Source organism: Nematolebias whitei, chromosome 18 (assembly GCF_014905685.2).
Source record: "Nematolebias whitei isolate Nwh7 chromosome 18, NemWhi1, whole genome shotgun sequence".
In the NCBI taxonomy this organism is placed as follows: domain Eukaryota; kingdom Metazoa; phylum Chordata; class Actinopteri; order Cyprinodontiformes; family Rivulidae; genus Nematolebias; species Nematolebias whitei.
The window spans coordinates 5,754,977-5,778,429 of NC_056515.1; the positions used below are offsets into that span (position 1 = coordinate 5,754,977).

The following is a 23,453-nucleotide window of genomic DNA, read 5'->3' on the forward strand; positions in this document are numbered from 1 at the left end:
GTGTGCAATGAATCTGAAATATATGAAAGTTTAATTTTTATCATTACATTATGGAAAATAATTACCTTTATCACAATATGCTAATTGTTTTAGAAGGACCTGTATATATGTATGTATATGTGATTGTGAAATATTTTATTAAGTTAACAAGTTTTTAATGTTTTCTAAAATTTGTGTTTTACTTTGACTTCATAAATAGGACTTGTTTGATAAAAAAGTCATGTTTAAATCTTCCCATGCATTTTAACATCTGTTCTCCGTAACTTTATCCTAAGGTTTTTATATCTCTTAAACAATGACGATTAAACAGCTGTTTTTCAGTATTTTCACACTAATCTTACAGATTTGTTTTTATTACTCAGACTTTTAGGTATGTTCGTCACAGTATTAAAGTAACAACAATTCCATCTTACTCTATATATTCATAGATAAAACCTTAACAGTCAGATATGCACCAATGTATTTCCAAATCATTAAAGATTTTTACCTAAAGCTGATTTTGTAATACCCAGAATCAGCATGCCCAGGGCCCTGACCTCATCTCTCACCTGGTTTGCTCTGCACCCAGCCTTCACTGTAGCATGGAGGTGAGTTTCTGTTGGATTTTTTCATTCAACCTTTATTTAAACAGATAAATCACATTGAGCCTCGGAGACTCATTTACAAGTGAGACCTGTTTGGACAGACAAAAAACAGTGGTTAACTGGACATGTAGGAGTTGGAGGCGAAAAAATTCCTATCAGACTTTTTTCTTGGCTGAGAAAAACCCCTTACGTAGACATTCTGCATCAGAGATGAGAACGGTCAACAATACTTATAGATGCTCTCGAGGTCACTGTAATCAATCAATGTCCTCCGGTGAGATCCATAAACATTCTCGAGGTATGTCGAGAAATGGCCAAGGATAACCTCTATAAGAATCCAGAGTCCTGAAATGATGACACAAAGTTTTTTCAGCTGGGTTTCATCTGGTTATCAGTTGGAAATTTCTCAGGGAGGGGGTGGTGAGCGTCAGATCACATTTTCTCCAGGCGACTTTAGATAAGGTGGCCTTCAAGGCCAGCCAAGGTGACCAAATTTTAGATAAACACACAGTTGTTTTGGGGATAGGCAGAACTTAATGACATCAACCTTCAGTCTGTGTCGGTCTACTCGGTTCCGAAATGTCCAAATTAACATGGCCACATCGATGGAATGTGTCTGAGTAAAAATCCCCAAGATCTGATCCATTCAGCCCAAAGCATTTGAGTCCAGGTACTCCAGACATGAACCAAGCCATCATAAAGGCAAGCAGCGTGATCAGGTCCAAATTCGCTGCTGACGACTTCCTTGATTGTAGATAAAACCAGCACCAGCTGAATCCAAAAAGCAGGAACCAGTTATCGAAAATCCAATTAAGTATGCGTCCTTAAAATCCACAGATGGCAGCAGAGATAGACACATCATCAAGTTTTCCAGTCGATGAGATATCCAGCTGCGTACGTGCCAACAGGTTAAATCGGCTCGCCCAAAGCCTGTCTTCTCTTCGAAGAAATGTTGTAAATTGAGATGAGGGACCAACTGGTCAAAACAAGTCTATAATTATGGTTCGGAAGCAATGCAAGAGAGTCTCACAGCAATTTCACAGACAGACAGAGCAGCAAAGCAAAGCGGAGAGGGAGGGAGAGAAGCATTTGATCTCGTGGGGAGCGAGTGGTGAAGTAATAGATAGGATAGGATCTGAGGAAGTGGAGAGGAGGGTGAACCTCCAGGTCTTATTTCTTGTTTGATCAGATTTATTTGGCTCTTCTGGTGTCTTTGAGCCATACTAAGTCTGAGGTCTTAGATCTCTACTGAAGAAAGGTGGAATGTTCCTTCGGGGTTGCGGGTAACTGGTCTCAAGTGAAGGAAGTCATGGATCTGAGTATCTTGTTCAGAAGTGATGGTAGAGTGGGAAATGGATCAACAGATCAGGGCCTTGTCTACAGTACTGAAAATGTTGATCAGGTTTGTTGTTATGAAGAAGGAGCTGACTTAAAAGGCAGAGATCCCAGGTCCAAGCAGCTGAAATCAACTTTCCACCAATGAGTGGCCAGTCTCAGCCTTACAGAGGTGAGGAGCTCCATCATCCTGAAAGAAATTGGAGTATAATTGCTTATCCTTCACATTAAAATTAGTTGGATGTGGTGGTTCAAGCATCTGAGTAGGATACTTTCAAGATGCCTCCCCTTGAAGTTTTTTTTTTCCTGTGGTTTGGAGACACCTTGAGTCTCCCAGGGAAAAGCTGGAGAGTGCTGCCTGGATGAGAAACACCTAGGTTAGACCTAGATGACCTGTTACAGGTCAGCCACCTCCGAGTCACTGTTCAGCCATTCCCATGCTAGAGCTCCTGAGCCTCACTCAACAGGTACTTCCCGAATCGTCACACAGACGGAGAAACCTAAACCACAACTCCTGTGGCACAAACAGGACATGCCATATACTGTATGTGTTGTGAAGCTCCATGATGCCATTCAGCTGATGTCTGAAAGTCATCCAACATACTCTCAGCTCAGATTGTGGGATTTTGTAGAAACTTGGGCATGTAAGATGGCAGGCAATATTATGTTTTCAAAGAAGGCTGGCTTGATTTTACATACAATATGACAACATGATTAAGATGAAACAGTTTTAATTCTTGTCTTGTATTCTAATTCTAATGGTGCTACACAACCAAGTCTTATTGGGAACAACTGGATGACAAATTACCAGCAAGAACACATACAGAAAAAAAAAGCCCAAAGACCCCGTTAACCCTCATAAAATATGAAAGAGATAACCCAAAACACATGAACCAACTGTGTTTGTGTTCTGTTCTGTTTTATTCATATGACAACAAGGGAAGCCGGCAGAACCAGGGGTCTGTTTCTCATGGATAATCTGGAACACCTGCTGTCAGGTCTGAAATGCTGCACCACATGTGTGCGCCTCCACAGGAGTGAGTTATGTTTGTCTCTTCGATTCCAAGGAAAGGTTGAGCTCAGAGTATCTGAAGACATACAGTAAGCTGCTTCAGCCACACATCAGCTAAAAAGCAAATCCTCAACGTTCAGCTGGCGTCCTGTGTCGTTCGGAACACATGCTCCCCAGTAGAAAGGAACACTGGTTTCCTAGCATGCAACAGGACAATAGAAAGCAACAAAGGGCTATGTCCATCTGGAGACTGAGTGACAGAAAATGCATGTCTGCAGTCATGTTACAAACATTCTGTGAGTCGTTTCTATTGTGTCAGGGCAGCAGTACTCTGAGTAAACATCCCCTGGAACTGAGACACAACTATATTCAGACTCTCAGCAGGAAGTGAGCTCATTTCCAACATCCGCATTAGTCTTCCTCTCCCAGGTAGGGAGCATTCTTGACTTCTTAGGCCACAGAAGAGAATGATGTATAGAATGGCTAGGTTTTTGTTGTTGAACACTGGAACTAAGAAATGGCCATCATTAATGAAAATTCTGTGTTCCCATCTGGAGCATTAATTCACTCCTTTGCTTTGGCACTCTTAATAAAATTCAAAATAAGGTTTAATTTTTTTTAACAATTGTGTACAATTTTAATTAAAAACTAAAAGTGTTACAAGCAGTATGTGATCGCTGAGGGATTTGAATAGTGAATTGTTGTTGTTTTTGAAAAGAGTGATTTTCTGAACTGAATAAACCTATGAGATTTTCAATATGAGTCACATAAGAAAAGAGGTAGATTTACTTATAATTTATTTATATTTTTATTGTTGGAGGTGGCACAGAGTGACGAATCCTGTTGAGTGGAAGGAGAATTTTATCCACAACCAGATGCAATAACAGAGCCAGGGGGTGGCCTTGGCAATCATAGATTAATCTTTGGCCATCTCACTGACCTTCTCAGTAAACGGAGGAAGACTTATTTTTAAGCAATATGTAGTAAAATTCAATTCCTTCAAATTAGTGGATTTAAACACACACACACACACACACACACACACACACACACACACACACACATATACAGTAGTCTTTGCCTCACTGGGTCCATTCGAACACCGTATGAAGCGCCCGCTTGCAGTAAAAAACATTTTATCCCTCAGCCCTCCATGTGCTTAAATATGCACTGCATAATTACGCGCACCATGTACAGATGCGCACTGCGTAATTTACGCATTACGTGTACATGGGCGCCCGGAGAGAAAAGTTCTCAAACGGAAAAAGGGGAGAGGCTGAAAAAAAAACAGTGAACAGATTCAAAATAAATTAACTGATTAGTAATCAAATGAACTGATTGGTAACAGTAGTCATGAACTGATTAGTGAGCAAAAACCTACAGTCACAAACTTGTGAATGATAACAAGTATCTCACACTGTAATTGCATGCAGTCAGATGTGAGTTTAAACAAAGTTCCATGAAAACAATGAGATTCATTCTGTTAAGGCACCGAGGACAGAATGTGTCATGGAGCGAGCCGACACATCACGCAGATAGAAGTGAATAAATGAGCAGGGCGATGACCACGCGGCCGCAGTGTAAATATTCTGCATTGTCATACCATTATGCAAGGCTGTCGAGGATGCGATTCCTCTGGTCGAGTGCACCCTGAGGTTGTCAGGGGGCTCTAAACCTGATGCTGTGTAAGATTCAGAAATGGCCTCACACAGCCAGTGTGACAGGCGCTGGGTGGATAACGGGCGACCTGCAGAGGCGTCTCTATAATGCATAAACATTATATCTTTCTGCAGTTTCTCCGACAGGGAGGGGGAGTGTTGGAGCCAGGTGAACCGCTGGATCATTGTCATCCAGGTGGCAATGCGAGACAGGCAGACAGCAGAGGAGGCGCACAGGTTGAGGATGACGTCAGATGCATTGTAGAGTAAGCTCTGTCTCTTCAGTGTTAAGCACTTTGATAACAGTCTATCTGTTTTAAATTGTGCTCTATAAATAAATATGACTTGACTTGACTCAGGCAGGTCTGTTTCCTCCAGCCTTTTGGAGATGCTGTAGGCCAGCAGGGCGACATTGTTGTTCGCTGCGGCCACCTGGAACACACACTGGTGAGCTCGGTTGGAGAGTGACGTCATCGTCTGGTCGTGCTTCCCCAGAGGAACTGGATGCTGGTCCAGCCTGGACACTTTTGCTCCGAGAGTTTCCGCCAGGCTTGACTTCAGGGGGGGTACCGAGGGAAAATTCCGCTCAGTAAACCCCTCCACTCTGGTGATGGGCGCAAAGGTGGAGACGGGCGCTCTCAATCTACCAGGTCCGGCCGCAGCCTCGTTCCAGTAGGACTTCACTGCTGGGAAACGAGGCCAGATGGGGTCAAGGCGGCGAGCCGGGGTGGAGCCAAACCTTCCCGCTAGATCATCCGATCTGGGCAGGGGGAGGAGAGGGACAGAAAGTCCCGAGCGGTGTGGTCGCTGAAGTGGAAAGGCCCGGGAGGGGTGAGCATCCACTCGGCTCCTCCCGTTCCAACAATACGCTCTCTGGGAGGGAATGAGCAGCCGGGCTGCTGCTGACGTCGCCTGTCCCAGTGGAACCATCCAATTTGTTCCGAGACCCGGCGTCAAAAAAATCGATGGCATCATCCAGTGAGCAGTCCCCTGCCATGGAGAGGCACTCCTCGATGTTAGCCTTAAACAAGGCTGCTCGCCTCTGCCTCTCCTCAGGGGGGAGGAGGTCACAGAGGCCGCAGGAGGAGGCAAGGTCGGCGTGGCAGGGACCTAGGCATCCTTCGCAGGTGTCGTGCTGGTCGAAGCTCAGCATGTAGCCGGTCTTGTAGGACGGGCACAGGCAGATGGTGTTGGTGCTGGACATTGCGTTGTTGGAAGAGCAGTGCTAGTTGCTTGCTGAAGAAAAAATGGGAGTTGATTACCCGCTCTCACTGTAATTTATACGGACCGGGTGGGGCTGACAGTTGGGCGTGGACTAAATTTTTGAGTGCGACGCTTTGCGTGACGGGATAAAACCCACAAGCGACAGCCTTAAAGGGCGAAGCCTATACGAAATAGACCAAGAGTTAGGTTTAGAAAAACCAGAGTATCTTTATATTACAGTTCAATCATTAGAATATTGTCCAAATAAAAAAGGGTAACTGACACAGCCTAATATTGCCCACTTCTAAAAGGTGATAATTTGTTTCCTTGTGCATCTGTGTGGGTGTGTTTGTTAGCAAATAATGTCAAAGCTGGACAGACTTTAAGAAAGTAAACAAAGGATGTACTTCTACAACTAATTCCTAACCCAGTTCAAGATGGCTGCCACAGACAACTGACATTAGCAACACAAACATGACTGTAACTCATTCAGTTTTACAGGTAACTATTATGATTGTATCCAAAAAAGTTCAATCTGGTCCTCTGGACATTCAAAAAAAACAAAAAACAAAACAAAGCAAAAAAAAAAAAAAAAATGTAGATACGTTTCGTCTTTCATCTGAAAGACTTCCTCAGTCTGAGGTGCTGTATTCAGCTCAGTCTCTAAATAGCACCTTTTCAGAGTGGATCAACCAGTTTGCTGCTGACAACAAAAACCAGCTGCTCACATGGTCAAGAAGGACCATCAGCCTAACAATGGATCATTAGCACACTGATGGCTGTTTACTATTCACAGGGGGCTGAGTGATACTAGCAATAACAGCATTGTAAGAGGAGGACAGTTGAACACGGAAGCCTCCACCCCTGTTTAATGATGGACGATTTCTTTTCACAAAGATGGCCTCCTTTACTCCTCTCTCAAACCATCGTTCCTTTCTGTCCAGGATGTGAACATCTTCATCCCTGAAAGAGTGACTGCTGTCCTGGAGATGAGTGTAGACCGCAGAATCCTGGCCTGATGATGTTGATCTTCTGTGCTGGGCCATCCTTTTGGCCAGTGGCTGTTTAGTTTCCCCTATGTAAGACTGATCACAGTCCTCCTGACACTGAACAGCATACACAACATTACTCTGTTTGTGCCGGGGGACTGGATCTTTGGGATGAACCAGTCTTTGCCGTAATGTATTTTGGGGTTTAAAAGCCACTGGGACGTTATGTTTAGAAAATAAACATCTCAATTTCTGATACTCCCTCAACATACGGCATGACCACTGGTCTGGGTCTGGGTCTGGGTTCCTCCTTTTCACCTGATGGCTGACTGGAATCCTGTTTGGGTTTCTTTTCTGCTTTCAGAAAGGCCCAGTTAGGATATCCACATTGCTCTAGAGCCTGTCTTGTGTGGGATTTCTCCTTCTGCCTGGCTCCTGAGTTAGTGGGGACGCTGTCTGCTCTGTGATACAGAGTCCTGATGAGTCCTGATAACCATGTAAAGGAAAATGAAAAACAGTTAAAATATTATAAATGTAATGGTCAGCAGCCCCCTGCTGACCCCTCATCTACACACGTCACTGCTCCTCTTGCTATGTTTCTGCCCATCTTGCCATAATCCTGCCTTCATGCTCTTTGTTCTCCTGCCCATGTCACCTGCCATAGTTTCTGCCCCTCATGTCATTGTTTGTTTTTCCCTGATGTGTTTTGCCTATCACCCATCCTCCTGCTCAAGCCTACTCCTTCCAAGCCACGCCTCCCTTTTCTCACAGCAATCAGTCCTGATTCCACTCACCTGTTCAGCTCATCTATTTCACCTGCTCTGCACCCTTTATAAGCTCCATTCTCACTCTCCACCAGTGCCGAATTATCATACCTTCCATGGTCCCTGATATCCAGCCATCTTGTTCTTGTTCATGCCCTATATTTGGATTTTCGACCTCACACCTTGTCTTGTGGATTTATGCTTTTGCCTGCTCCTCGTCTGGTTCTGCTCTGTCCTTCTGATCACGGTAATGACCTCCTCCTTTGCCTCTATGACCACTATTCACGGATCACCCTTTTTGGATCAATTATTGGACCCTGACTCCAGCAACCAGCAGCCTAATTAATAAAAACTGTTCTTGTTTTTGCACTCCTGTGTCTGGCTTATTAAGAATCCAAAAACCTGTTCGTGACAATAAAATATAATTTTCACCAGCCGTTATGATTTTTTGGGGGTATTTGAGTTGTTTACTGGTGACAGTTTTCCTCTTTAGATGAGTTGTTAGCTCATCAGTCTGTTTCTCCAAACTGAGGTTGTTCAAAGAGTTCTCTACAACAGGTAAGATGCTCATTGTTTATAAACTGTCAGCATAACCCCACTTCTTAATGTCTGAACTGTCTCTTTTAGTTTTAAGCTTTAAAAGAATCATGGAACATAAAATATGAAAACAAAATTTGACAGAGCTAAAGTCATTTTTGTGTTGGTAGTCTTCTTGCAATGAGTTAAACAGTTGTAGACGTATAACCAGTGATCAATTTCTGAGTTTCATTAAGCTCTGTCCAGTGGTTCATGAGATATTTTACCAGCACAAAGATCATTGAATCCTAAATGTAATGTATATTAAATCAGTATTTAATATACATTCAATGATTATTTCCTAAAAGTGTTATGTGTCCAGTGGTTCATGAAATATTTTGCTAACAGACAGAAACAGACACAAACATTATCAGTCATTCTTTTCCTTTTGGCAATATAACTAAAGTCAGAAAGAATTGAGGATAAAAGTAAATAGTGTATCTGCCTCTCAGTATTTTAAAGGCAATAAATCCATTACATTTTCAAAATCTGTGTAACAATACACAGAGAAGTTATTAAATGTGCAAAGGTCATTACTGTTAAACCTGCAGAAAAGCTCTAAATTAGGATTCTTTTTAGTTGAACTCTATGTGTTTACAGTTTTGATGTCCTGTAAGCAGCGCGAACAGCTGCAGGGGTTCAGGGCGACAGCTGAGACACCAGACAAAGACCTGTGGTGACCTTCAGGTAACGGGCCTTTTGACTCATTACTGTTCTGTTGCTTGCTCCACAGTGAGTCCTTCTGGTCCAAAAGGCTCAACAAACACTGAACCAGGGTCACATATCCTTTTAACAGGTGCTGCAAAACAGAGCACCATTCTAAATGCGGGGCCGAGATGGAGTAGAGGCATGGCAGCCGACCCAGGACCCAAAAGTCCCAGGTTCAATCCCTGCCATTCCCACATGTCATGGTGTCTCTGAGCAAGACACCCAATCCCCAATTGCTCCCTGGGCACCTACATAGCTGCCCACTGCTCCACCTGGTGTATCCCAGGTGTGATGGGTTAAATGCAGAGAACTAATTTCACCATTGTATGGAAACATACAGTGATGAAAACACAAAGCACTTACTATTAAATCTATTAGTAAAGTTACATCTACGTTCATTGTGTCATATTGATGTTTTGCTGTATTATTATTATTATTTATTTGTATTTTGTTGTAGAACCTGTTTTGCCACCTAACATCTGCACATTTTTTTGTGATTTTAACTATCAAAACATTCAGCCCAATCAAGATTAGTGAGGTATTGTCTTTGGTTTTTGTCACTTTAATTTGTTTTCTCAATATTTAACTTTAGCTAACCCCCATCCCAAATTTCTTTGAAATTTGCTTCAACATAGTTGTACTGTTTCTGTTTTTGTCTTCCAACCGTTGTGTTACATTTAGTTTACTTTTTATCTATTGTTTAGAAACTTTTTGCATTTAACCAGTTTTAGCTATTTTAGTGACAGTTTAGCTAATTTTAGCTATTGTTTTGCTATTTGTAATCCTAAGATACAGTTTTTCTCATTTAACTTTTGAGTTACAATTTTGTAATCTGTAAACAGTCTGTTTGGCTACTTTCAGCTTTTAGTAACCATTCTGCAACTCTTAGATTTTAGCAACAATTCTGCTCCTTCTAGCTTTTAGCTAATTTTTTTTTTTCCTATTTTAACTTTTAGCCACAGTTCTGACACATAATGCCTTAGCCTTTTTTTGTTTTTCCCTTTTATCTTTTAGCTACTTTAGTGCTACTTTTAGCTACCTTTCCACTTTTTAGTGTTTTTAGATATTGTTTTGATTCTAGGGATTTTTTGCTTCAGTTTTGTTGAATTTAGGCTTAGCATTTGTTGTGCTACTTTTAGCTTTTAGTTACTCTTCTGCTACTTTTGGTATTTAACTACTCTTTACCTATCCTGATGCATGCTCAATTATCCAGGTAGAAAAATCTAAAACCTTCTTGATCATGTGAGCAGCTGGTTTTGGTTGTCAGCAGCAAACTGGTTGATCCACTCTGAGAAGGTGCTATTTAGGCGACTGAGCTGAATACAGCACCTCAGACTGAGGAAGTCTTTCGGATGAAAGACAACATTTCTACATTTTTTTTTTTGGGTTGTTTTGCTTTGTTTTTTTTTATGTCCAGAGGACCAGATTTAACTTTTTTAGATACTCTTTACCAACTTTTAGCTTTTAGCTACCATTTAGCTACTTCTAGTGACAGTTTTGCAGTTTTTAGCTTTAGCATCTGTCTTTGATACTGTTTTTGTAATCCTAGCAATTTTTCTGTTTGTTTTAATTTTAATAACCCAGTTTCAGCTTCTTTAACAAATTTCAGCAGTTCTATTTTGTATAGGCTTCGCCCTTTAAGGCTGTCGCTAGTGGGTTTTATCTCGTTGCGCGCAGCACTGAAAACTTTAGTCCACGCCCACCTGCTGTGTGGGCCTTACCCCCGGTCCGTTTAAATTACAGTGAGACCGAGTAATCGGCTCCCATTTTTTTTCAGCAAGCAACCAGCACAGTTTGTTACAAGAACACAATGTCTAGCACCAGCACCATCCGCCTGTGCCCGTCCTGCAAGACCGGCTACATGCTGCGCTTCGACCGGCACAACATCTGTGAAGGATGCCTGGGTCCCCGCCATGCCGACCTCGCCTCCTCCTGCCATCTCTGTGACCTCCTCCCTCCAGAGGAGAGGCAGAGGCAAGCAGCCTTGTTCAAGGCTAACATCGAGGAGTGCCTCTCCGTGACGGGGGACTGTTCGCTGGACGACGCCATCGCCTTTTTTGACGCCAAGTCACGGAGCAAATCGGATGATTCCTCCAGAAAAGACGACTTCAGCAGCATCCCCGCTGCTCATTCCCTCATGGAGAGCGTAGTGTTAGAACACGGGGGGCCGAGAGGATGCCCCCCCCCCCTACTCCCCGGGCCTTTCCGCATCAGCGAACACACCGCTCCCAGACAGGAGGCGGCTGACACGAAGAGACTTTCCGTCCCTCTCCTCCCCTGCCCAGATCGGATGATCTAGCGGGAAGGTTTGGCTCTACCCCAGCTCGCTGCCCTGACCCCATCTGGCCTCAATTCCCAGCAGTGACGTCCTACTGGAATGAGGCTGCAGCCGGACCTGGTAAGCTGAAGGCGCCCGTCTCCACCTTCACTCCCATCACCAGAGTGGAGGGGTTTACTGAGCGGAATTTTCCCTCGGTACCCCCCTGGAGCCAAGCCTGGTGGAAGCCCTTGGAGTAAAAGTGTCCAGGTTGGACCAGCATCCTGTCCCTCCAGGGAGACACGACCAGACGGTGAAGTCGCTCTCCAATCAAGCCCACCAGTGTGCTTTCCAGGTGGCCACAGCGAACAACAATGTCGCCAGGCTGGTCCACAGCATCTCCAAAAGGCTGGAGGAAACAGACCTGCCTGAGGAGATGAGGACCTCGTTCTGCAAAGCATCTGACATCATCCTCAACCTGTGCACCTCCTCTGCTGTCTGCCTGTCTTGCATCGCCGCCTGGATGACAATGATCCAGCGGTCCACCTGGCTCTGATACTCCCCCTCCTTGCCGGAGAAACTACAGAAAGACCTGCTGGAGGGCCCCATCATGACGGACGCACTGTTCGGGTCCAATATCAAGGCCATGCTTGAAAAGTCAAAGAAGTGGAGGAGGTGTCAGAGACTGTGCGCCACCTGATGAAGCCGCACTCCTACTCCTGCCCCCCGCCCACTGAAGAGATCGTCGTGGCCAGAGGCAGCAGCAGAGACGTTCCACAGCTGCAGCAGCATCCTCCTGCCCTGCTCTGCCGCCGGCCCCTCCCGCCAGAGAACAGTCCTTCTCATCGCGGTAACCAGCGACTCAGCATTTCCCCAGAGACCGCCAACAGGCGCCACCCTGAAACAACCAGTCGCAGGCTCACGGCGGAGAAGATACAAGAAATGACTCCTTGCGGAGGATGTCTGTCAGCCCAGGCTGTGTTCTAATTTTTCTGACTGCAGCGGGAACAAACGCATTTCCCCACGGCAACTGCAATCTCCACCCAAACGATGTCACATTTCTAAAGGCGCTCACGCCTCTCCTCAGTGTGTGTCAGCTCACATCAGCTCTGATGTGAGCCCGCAGCCTGAGCGCAGCAAAGAGGCGTTCCCAGAGCTCTTTTGGCAAGGCCTCCCCATGGGTCGCTCAGAGAGCATTTCCAGAGCATATGACGTTTGTGGAGGCCTTAGCTTGGTTAACATCTGCAATGGACCTGACACAACACAAAAACGTGTGCCCGCTCCCAGAGCGTTACACAGAGTGGCAGAGAGTGTGTTCCCTGGACACATGGATGAACCGTCTTATCAGCAGAGGTTACATGCTGCAATTCGCAGCTCAACCCCCACCGTTCAGAGGGATTATAGAGATGGTTCTGTCATCTCTAGAACAGATCTCGTCTCTCCACTCAGAAGTTCAGGAATTACTGATAAAAAAATGTAATTTCCAGGGTTCCCAACGGAGAGGAAAACACAGGGTTTTACTCACGTTACTTTCTGGTTCCAAAGAGGACCGGAGGGATGAGACCCGTTTTGGACCTATCCGTATTCAACAATTCAATCATGGAGAGACAGTTCCACATGCTGACAACCAGACAGCTGTTGGACAACATTCACCAGAATGATTGGTTTACCTCCATAGATATAAAAGACGCCAATTTTCACATACCAATCATTCCAAAACACAGAAAGTTCCTGTGTTTCTCCTTCCAAGGGACCCAGTACCAGTACAACAGGCTATTCCCTCGCCCCACTCACGTTTTCGAAATGCGTGGAGATGGCTCTGCAACCGCTATACAGAGCAGGGATGAGAATCCTGTTTTATCTGGACGATCTGCTGCTGTTAACTCGATCCAGGCAGGAAGCAGCTGCGCAAACCAAAGCGCTGATGTCACACCTGTTAAACCTGGGTTTTGCCATAAACTGGGAGAAGAGTTTGGTTCTCCCGGCCCAGATGATCGTTTATCTGGGAGTGGAGCTAAACTCAATCACTATGAGAGCCCGCTTATCACAGCCAAGAGCTGAAGCTTTATAGGACCAGCTCCACCCCGTAAAACCCAGCAGATTTGTAACGGCCGTCTCTATCATGAAACTTTTGGGAACAATGTCATCAGCTCACGCTGTGGTTCCGCTGGGCTTACTCCACATGAGACGCCTTCAGAGATGGTTCGCTCGCCTGCGCATAGATCCAGTACATCAGAAGAGGTGGATGATCTCTGTGCCCCCCTCTGTGGGAACCAACCTGAATCACTAGGGAATCCCTCTCACTCTGTCAGAGGGAGTTCCTATCAGCAGACCTACGTCACATGTCTCAGTTTTCACAGACGTGTCCCTGTCAGGCTGGGGGGGAACGTGCCTGTCTCAAGCGGTGGGGGCGCTTTGGCCACCTCACACATCAGCTCATATAAACATCTTGGAATGTCTCATAGTTTGGAATGTGATTAAGCATTTTACTCCCCTATTGCGGAATCAACATGTTCTGATCCACACAAACAACAAAGTGACTGCAGCTTACATAAACCGAAAGGGGGGCGTGCGCTCAGCCCAACTGTTACGCATTGTGAGACAGCTGTTGTGTTAGGCGCAAAAAAACCTGCTCTCCATCAAAGCAGTGTACATCCCCGGCATCCTAACAGAAGAGCAGACATAATGTCCAGGGGCGGTCTGCGCCACAGGGACTGGAGTCTTCATCCCGAGCTGATTTCTCGGATTTGGAGCAGGTTAGGCAGAGCAGCAGTGGATTTGTTCGCCACATGGGAGAACGCCCAGTGTCAATTATGGTTATCACTGAGCCCACGGGACGACCCACCATTAGGAGTGGACGCTTTTGCCCACAGCCCGTGGCCAAAAATGCTCCTTTACGTGTTTCCCCCAGTCCCTCTAATATCACGGTTTCTGAAATGAGTCCGGGAGGAAGAACTGTCAGCCATTCTTGTAGCCCCCGAGCGTTTGAGCGCCCCGCGGATCCCAAACCTGCAATGTCTGTTATCGGGTTGACCGTGGAAACTGCCGTGGAGGGATGATGCTCTCCTCCAGGTGGGAGGAGCGATCAGGAGTCACCCAGAAATAGGCCAGCACCTTTGGGTCTGGCCGCTGAGTGGATCCGCTTAGAGAAGATGGGCCTCTCTCAGGAAGTGGTGCTCACAATCCAAGACTCACAAGCTGCTTCTACCACAGCACTGTACACATCAAAGTGGACAGCTTTTTAGCACTGGTGCACAGAGAAAGGTGTAGAGGCCATCTCATGTCCACTAGGTGGGGTGCTGTCCTTTCTGCAGCAGCTGATGGATGGAAATCTAGCGTTCAGCACAAATAAAACTTATGCTACAGCTACAAAGTCCATGCTCAATAATCCAGGTCAATAATCCAATCCAACATTTTTCAGTCAGGTCATCTGGACAGTTTCTTTTTTTTTTTGTGCTGAAACATTTCGCCTTCAGTCCAGAAGGCTTCATCCGTCAAGGAAACACACAACAAAACTGATTCTTCCCCCAACACTTACTCCAAAGTGGAACAAACCAGTTCTGCTTGTAATAAGATGGTCTCTTTGGTACGCCCCCTCCTCCATTGCCGGCCCTCTTCCTTGTTGACAGTCTTGTCAAACTAGTTGAAAACAACAAAATCCATGCACAATAATCCAGGTATACAATCCAAGGAGGAGGGGGCGTACCAATGAGACCATCTTATCACAAGCAGAGCTGGTTTGTTCCACTTTGGAGAAAGCTGTTGGGGGAAGAATCAGTTTTGTGTGTCTCCTTGACTGATGAAGCCTTCCAGACTGAAGGCGAAACATTTCAGCACAAAAAAAAGAAGAAATTGTCCAGATGACCTGACTGAAGAATGTTGGGTTATGCTGCTGCTATTTCCTCCTGTTATGAAGGCTTCGGTGACAGAACAGTTTTAATCATCCGCTGATGAAGTGTTTTCTAAAAGGTGTACGGAGACACAGACCAGTGTCACGACCACTAGCTCTGCAGTGGGACCTAACGATGGTTCTGCGAGCTCTGATCAAAGCTCCTTTTGAGCCTTTAGATCAGGTGTCACAAATTCCTGTCGCTTAAAACAGCCCTGCTGTTGGCTTTGACATCAGCGAAGAAAGTGAGCAATTTAGCTGCGCTCTCTGCTGCCCTGTCATGCCTCAGGATTCAGGCTGATGGCAGCTCAGCTGCTCTGAGACCTAATCCAGCTTTTATGCCCCAAAACATCACAAGTTAATTTAAATCGAGAATTATAACATTGGAGAGGTTTTATCCTCCCCCTCACAAATCAGAAGAAGAAGCATCTTTTCATCTCCTCAGTCCTGTGCGTGCACTGGCATGTTACATAACACGCACAGTTCCTCTGCGGCAGACTCAGCGTCTGTGCATTATAGGGACATCTCTGCAGGTCGCCCGTTACCCACCCAGCGTCTGTCACACTGGCTGTGTGAGGCCACTTCTGAAGCTTACAGGGCATCAGGATTGGAGCCTCCAGAGAATCTCAGAGCTCATTCCACCAGAGGAATTGCATCTTCCACAGCTCTGCATGGAGAGAGACAGTGGAGGACATTTGTACAGCGGCCACTTGGTCATGTTCATTTATCCGCTTTTATCTGCGTGATGTTTCGGCTTTTTCCATGGCCCATTCTGTTCTTAGTGTTTTAACAGAATGAATCTTATTGTTTTCATGGAACTTCGGTTTAAACTCACATCTGACTGTATGCAATTACAGTGTGAGATATTTATTATCAGTCACAAGTATTGTGACTGCTGTTTTCTATTGTTACTAATCAGTTCATGACTACTGTTACCGATCAGTTCATTTGATTATTAATCAGTTCATTTGTTGTTAATCAGTTCATATTGAAGAGCTGTTGATCTGCTCTGCTCACTGTTACACGGTTACAGTTGTAACCTTTTGATTATTTAAAACAGCTAAACAGAACCTTTACAATAATAGCACTGTCGGAGACATGGCTCAACGATGAAAACACAACTTATGTTCACATGGAAGGGTATGAATTATATCATGTGAACAGAAGCAACAAAAGAGGTGGTGGAGTGGCTCTATTTGTTAAAAATGAAATAAAATGTAAATTAATTAATGAAATGTCAATAGTTGTTGATAATATCATGGAAATAATAACAATAGAAATAATAAACAAGAATGATAAAAACATATTAATAAGTTGTGTATATCGATCTCCAGGATCAAATATAGAAATATTCACTGATAAAATGGTACAACTATTGGACAAGAGTTTTAATAAAAACATTTTTTTGTGTGGAGACTTTAATATTGACCTGGGAAATAAAACAGATTCAAATAACATCAGTACATTTACAAATTCATTGTATAGTTTAAATCTTTATCCGTTAATATCAAAACCAACAAGAATTACAACTCATAGTGCTACAATAATCGATAATATTTTCACAAATGTAACAAATGGGGATGTGATTGGAGGTATTTTAACGAGTGATTTGAGTGATCACTTACCAGTTTTCATGATTTATAAAAATGATCAAAGCATTACAAAAGAAATTACAATTAAGGAAAAAACAATAAACACATCAAAAAAAGCACTGGACAAATTAAAAGATGATTTACATAAACAAAGCTGGAAAGACGTGTATGTTGATGATGTGAACAGATCATATGATGAGTTTATGAATATTTTAGGAGCTCTGTATGAAAAGAATTGTGTGCAAAATAATTGTACAAAGAGAAATGTTGTTGACCAACCATGGATGACGAAAGGGTTGAGAAATGCTTGTAAAAAAAAGAATTATTTGTATACATGTTTCTTGAAATTGAGAACACAAGAGGCTGAAGAGAAATATAAGAAGTATAAAAATAAATTAGTAGCGATTATAAGGAAACACAAGAAGGAATATTATAGTGATTTATTAAATAAAAGCAATGGTGATATGAAAGCAACATGGCAAGTAATAAATAGTGTTCTGAAAAGTCATAAAGCAAAAACAGGTATTTCACAATATTTTTTGAAGGATGACAATGAAATCCATGATGAAAATGAAATTGTAAATGGATTTAATCGTCATTTTGTGAACGTTGGATCAAGCCTTGCAGCTAAAATACCAAAAGTAGACAATAATGTGAACCATTCAGTTATAGGTTGTGACAACAGTATTTTTCTTAATGGAACTGACAAAGAAGAAATAATGAATGTAGTAAAAAGTCTTACAGATAAGAGATCAAAAGACTGGGTGGACATGGATATGATGTTTGTAAAGGACATAATGAGTTATGTTATCGAGCCGTTTACATATATTTGTAATTTATCATTTTCAAAAGGAATATTTCCAGACAATATGAAAGTAGCTAAGGTAGTTCCTCTCTTTAAAAATGGTGATAAATGTGTGTTCAATAATTATAGACCAATATCCTTATTACCACAATTCTCAAAAATTCTAGAAAAACTGTTTGTGACCAGATTAGATAAATTTATTACTAAACAAAACATTCTAAGTAACAGTCAGTATGGGTTTAGAGCAAAAAACTCTACATCAATGGCTCTCATGGAAATAATGGAACAAATAACTACTGCTGTCGATCAAAAACAGTATTGTGTTAGTATTTTTGTTGATTTAAAAAAAGCATTTGATACTATTGACCACACTATTCTCCTTGAAAAATTAAATAAATATGGTATAAGAGGACCAGCATTACACTGGGTATCTAGCTATTTAAAAGATAGGAAACAGTTTGTACAAATAAATGGTGTAAGATCTGACCTGTGCAATATCACTTGTGGAGTTCCTCAAGGCTCTGTACTTGGACCAAAGTTATTTATTTAATATGTGAATGACTTAGTGAATGTATCAGGACTCCTCAAATGTGTCCTTTTTGCAGATGACACCACATTTTTTTGTTTGGGTAAAGATGTAAAACGGATGTTGGAACTGATGAAGACAGAATTTGATAAAATACAAACTTGGTTTAAAATTAATAAATTATCATTAAATTTAGATAAAACTAAATACATGATATTTAGTAACAAAAAGAAAACTGTTGATGATCCATTTAAAATTGAGGGTGTTGAGATTTGTAGAGTTAATGAGATTAAATTTTTGGGTGTAATCATTGATGAACAGCTAACATGGAAAAATCACATAAATTCTGTAAGAACAAAAATATCTAAATCTATTGCAGTACTATACAAAGTCAGGGAATTATTAAATGATAAAGCTCTGTACATGTTGTATAACACAATCATTGTTCCACATTTAATCTATTGCATTGATGTTTGGGGGAAAGCGTGTAAAACATTTACAAAACCTATTTTTATTTTACAGAAAAGAGCTGTAAGAATCATCACCAGAAAGCATTACAGTCACCCATCAAGCACATTATTTTATCAACTGAAGTTATTGAAGTTCCATGATTTGGTAGATTATAGTATTTTATCAGTTATGTATAGGGCTCAAAATAACACATTACCATTAAATATCCAAAGAAATTTTGTTAAAAGACAAAGTTGTTACAATCTTAAGGGGATAGAAATATTTGTCAAACCAAAATTCAGAACTAGTCTGAAGGGAAGGTCTACCTCAATCCAAGGAGTTGGATTGTGGAATGGTCTAGAGAGTGATGTAAAAAATGTCAAGTCAATGTGTACATTTAAGAAAAAGATCAAATCTAGATTGTTAAAAAAGTATATATGAAGTAGCTTAGTGTGTGTTTTTTATTAGAATTAGAAAAATTAGAAAGTTATTCATTTTGTTCTGTTACTTGAAAATTAATATGTCTGAAATAATTGTTTGAAAAAAGGGGCAGATATAATAAGATTTTTTCTTCTTTCTGCTGCCTTTCATTTTAAACTTTTTTGTATCTTTTTATATATTGTTATGGAATTGTTTTGTACTTTTTTTAAAATGAATAAACTTCATACCATACCATACCATACCTCTGTTCTTTCCCATTCTTGGCAGCAGGACTGCTTTCAGCCTTCCCCTCTTTTTCCCCTGTCGAAAACCTTTTCTTTCCGGGGCGCTCCTGTGCATGGAACGCGTAATTACGCAGCACGCTTCTGTGCATGGTGTGCGTAATTACGCAGCGCGTAATAAGTGCAATTAGCAGCTAAACAAATAAATAAATAATTGGAAGTGCAGCTTTTTCAGTGTATCAGTAATCCCATTTGGTTTTGGCCCCACTCAAACTAGCTGTTAGCTCAGTCTGGTCTAATTTTAAATTTTATTTCTCCAAAATGAGGTTGTCCAAATAGCTATCTACAACAGATAAGATGTTGATTGTTCAGAACATTTCAATATAAATCAGTTCTAAATATTGTCTACATGAAGACTGTTGACAATAAAAACATCATAACTCTATTAGCATCTTGTGTTTCAGCATCAACGTGTGGCATGGAGGCTGCACAGCTGCAGAAAGAAAAGCTCTGCAGAGAGTGGTGAAGGCTGCACAGAAGATGTTGGAGTCAGTCTCCCCACCATCACAGACATCTACACCTCCAGATGCATCATGAAGGACCCCACTCACCCAGCACACACACTTTTTAGCGGGGCAAAAAGTTTCTACACTTAATGCTCATTAAATATGAGCATTAAGTGTAGAAACACTAGACTGAGGATCAGCTTCTACCCTGAAACTGTTAGACTCATGAATCCCTAACCAGGATAATCACTGTAAGGAAAAGAAAAATCACTGTAATGCCACTTTAACTGGTGATATGTAATTTATCTGTGCTGCTGATTTCTTGCCTTTAAGCTGCTGTATTCATACCCATCTGCTCACAACAGGCTCATGTTCAGGCTGCTGTTTAGTATACTATATTGTATTACATTATTATTGCTTAGTGTATATCTTAGATCCTGTAGTTTTTATACTTTATATTTTGCTATTGTTGGAAATAACTGGGGCCTTGATTACACAATTTAATTCCACCTTATGTACCACATGTGATGCGAATGACAATAAAGAACCTTGAACTTGAACGTAGTGTTTGGTTGATCACTTCACTACAAAATGAAACATAATGATTGCTGGAACAATCTGTATCCAGGTGGTAAATCTGTAAATTTGTGTTAAAAAAAATACAAAACAAAAACATAAACTTCAATAAACATTTATAGTGTATCTATGATTGTAAATAATTATCTGTTATTTAAAAAAAATACCTCATTGATTAAATTAACGTTTTTTGTTCCCTCCTCAGGTTACTGTGTGAACGCAGCGTGGTACACAAATGTTTCTGTGGAAGCAAACTCATGTTCAGCTTCACACTCAGGAACGAACAAGCCGTGATTTCATCTCAAATTAAAATTAAAAATAAGTTTTTCCAACAAAAGAAGGTTAAATCAATTCATCTGGACAAGTTTCTCCAACGTTAACCTGCAGTAGATGTATTTACCAGCAGAGGGCTACTTCAGCTGATGGAACAGTTCTGACTGTCTTGTTCTTATTTCCACCTCTGTGACATTCTTTTTGTATGTTTGCTGTCTAATTGCTGGTCCAGAGGAAGACGGAGGATCAGGATACCTTGAATGAGATAAAATTACATAATTTGCATTCTGGTTCTGCATCAGATTCTCCTGTAGAGGTTCAGAAATATTAAATCAGTGATGCACAGAAACACAAAGGGGTCATGACAGCTGTTTGATGGTGACAGCTGACTGAACAGTAAATGTTGCAGCAACTTTTGGAGTACTGTATTAGCTTGTTTTAATGTGTAAAAAGAAAAATACATAATGTACACGTCTAACACTCAGCCCCCACCCCTTACACACACAATCAATTCTTTGTACAGATGCTATTTAAAAAATCAGCTTTAAGTTTCTTGACAAAGATGGAGAGCCAGATGTGGCTGAAACATCTGTAGTCTTTGTGACGTTACTCATTTACTCTCCCTCTTTTGATCTTTGACCCCTTCTCTCTCCTTCACTCACTCACTTAACCTCCCTCTCTCGCTCTCTCTCTCTCTCTCACACACACTCACACACACACGCACGCACGCACGCACGCACACACACAGACACACACACACTGCGCAAACACAAACTGAGATGAGATAAAAGCTGATCAGGCTGTGAGAGTGAATCAGTGCAGAGAGCCAACTGAACACGGTTCTGATAAGAGTTCTGGGGGGTTAGTGATCAATACACACCATCTGTACGTGTGTCTGTGTTTGTTTATGTCCTTCTATCCAACCCCTAGACCTTCTTCTCTTTGAAGACCCCTGTTTATAAAAAGATAAAAGTTAAAATCAAAACCTCTACAATCAGAGGTTTACAAATTTGTGCATAAAACTTTGGACAAAGTAAAAAAAAAGTCTTAATCCATGTAAAAGTAATAATGGTAAAATTTTCTAAAAGAAAAGTAAAAATCACTTTTTCAACATGTTAAGGGTTATTACTGCATCAAAACAAGTAAGAATTAAAAACAGAAGCAAAAGAAAGGTTTCTCCAGCTGGCCTTATGAACCACGTTCGGTTACAGTTGGTGGTGGTGGTTTGGTTCTGGATGAGGGATTTTTCACTGTTCTCACTAAAACCTTCTCATCCTGGTAGGTTGGCTTGCATCTTTTCAGGTCTATCATCAACTGTTTTCATGATGCTCGGGTCAGGAGACCAAGGACATGCTGAACTCTCATTGAGTTTTGTTACTAATTATGTTTTTGGCATGTCCGTTTGTCTTTCTGGTACCAAACCATCTCATAAACCACTGGTTGAAACTTATAAAGAGCAACCAGTGGATGTACAGCCACAAGTCATTAAGTTTATGGAGCCAACCCAAATTAAGATAGCTGCCATCCATCCATCCATTATCTTTTACCCGCTTCTTTTCAGGTCATGGGGGTCTGGTGCCCATATCCATCAGTCACCGTGCGAGAGGTGGGGGACACCCTGGACAGGCCTCCAGTCCATCACAGGAAGATGGCTGCCACAACCAACTAAATTTAAAAACACAAAAGTGCTAATAATTCAGTGAGTGTTGCACACAGTGACCTCAAATGATGTGTGGTAGTAACTGAGTCTGACCCCCAATATGTGCACTGGGCTCCAAGAGCTTGCTTAAGATTTTTGTTTAAAAGTTTGCCAAAAACTATTTTGAGTCAAATGTATCTGTCCTTTAGCAAAATATTTCATGAACCTCATGGATTTCCATGAAATTTTCAGAAAATTATCAATAGTTGAACATCAACTTTAGCAAACTCTTTATGTATAAGACAATTTTACAGATGTGGAGCTAAAGCTTGGTGTGGTAGTAGCTGAGAGGCATCGCAACTCATATTCTGAAAGTTAACATAGTTCATGAGATTTTGCATGAAATCACACAAAATGTTATTTAGACCAAAATAACAAATGTTAAATGGACTGTACTTAAAGAGTGCTTTTCTTTCTTGACGCTCAAAGCTCTTTACAACACAATCTGTGCCTCATTCATCACATTCACAAAGCTCTATACTAGATCTCTACAAAGAATAATCAGAGCTTTATCACATTCATACACTGATGGGACACACATTGGAGGCAATTAGGGGTTCAGTGTCTTGCCCAGAGGCACTTCAGCATGTGACTGCTGGTGGCATCAAGCCCCCAACTCTTGCATTGCAGGACGACTGCTCGAACCAATCAGCCACAGCCACTCCTAACTGTCTCTTCTCAGATTAAGATGCTCTTAATCTAAAACTCTGGCACTAATTGTGGTGTTCACTATGTTTTCCTTCATGGAATTCATGGTCAGCCCTTAAATGGTTTGGGTCCTACCTCTCTGACAGAACCTTCTGTGTCAATATCAAAGATTTTAGTTCGGCATCGACCGCACTCCAGTGGGGGGTACCGCAGGGGTCCATCCTCGGTCCCCTTCTCTTTTCTTTATACCTGCTGCCACTAGGTGCTATCTTCCGCAAACACGACATACCCTTTCATTTCTATGCCGATGATTGCCAAATTTACTTCCCCCTGAGGCACAGAGGCACACGCTCTATTCAGCCTCTTCTTGACTGCCTGGCTGACATCCGGGACTGGATGGCTTTAAACTTCTTAAGCTTCAATGAGAAGAAGTCTGAAGTCATGCTGTTCCATCCCAGTGGCTCACTCATGAACTATGACATTGACCTATTCTCTCTAGCCCCGCTAGAGAAACAAAAGGTGACTAATCTGGGGGTGATAATGGACCCGTCCTTAAAACTCAACAGTCACGTAAACATGATGGTCAAATCTTGTTTTTTTCAGCTGAGACGGCTGTCTAAGCTGAAGCCTATACTCAACAAAAAGAACCTCGAGACAGTGATCCACGCCTTCATAACATCTAGGCTTGATTACTGCAATTCACTTCTGTTTGGAATCAGTCAGTCCTCCATTGCTCGTCTA

General features: G+C 42.1%; 1 protein-coding gene across 1 annotated transcript in view; it reads left to right on the forward strand.

Moving 5' to 3' along the window:
- The first annotated feature begins 10,639 nt into the window (after positions 1-10,639).
- egfl7 (EGF-like-domain, multiple 7) overlaps positions 10,640-23,453 on the forward strand; it is an 87,688-nt gene continuing 74,874 nt past the window's right edge. Inside the window, exons 1-3 of the mRNA XM_037692538.1 lie at positions 10,640-10,718; positions 11,383-11,568; positions 11,745-11,936. Of these exons, the coding sequence (XP_037548466.1) occupies positions 10,640-10,718; positions 11,383-11,568; positions 11,745-11,936 (457 nt within the window). The remainder of the gene's footprint in view (positions 10,719-11,382; positions 11,569-11,744; positions 11,937-23,453) is intronic.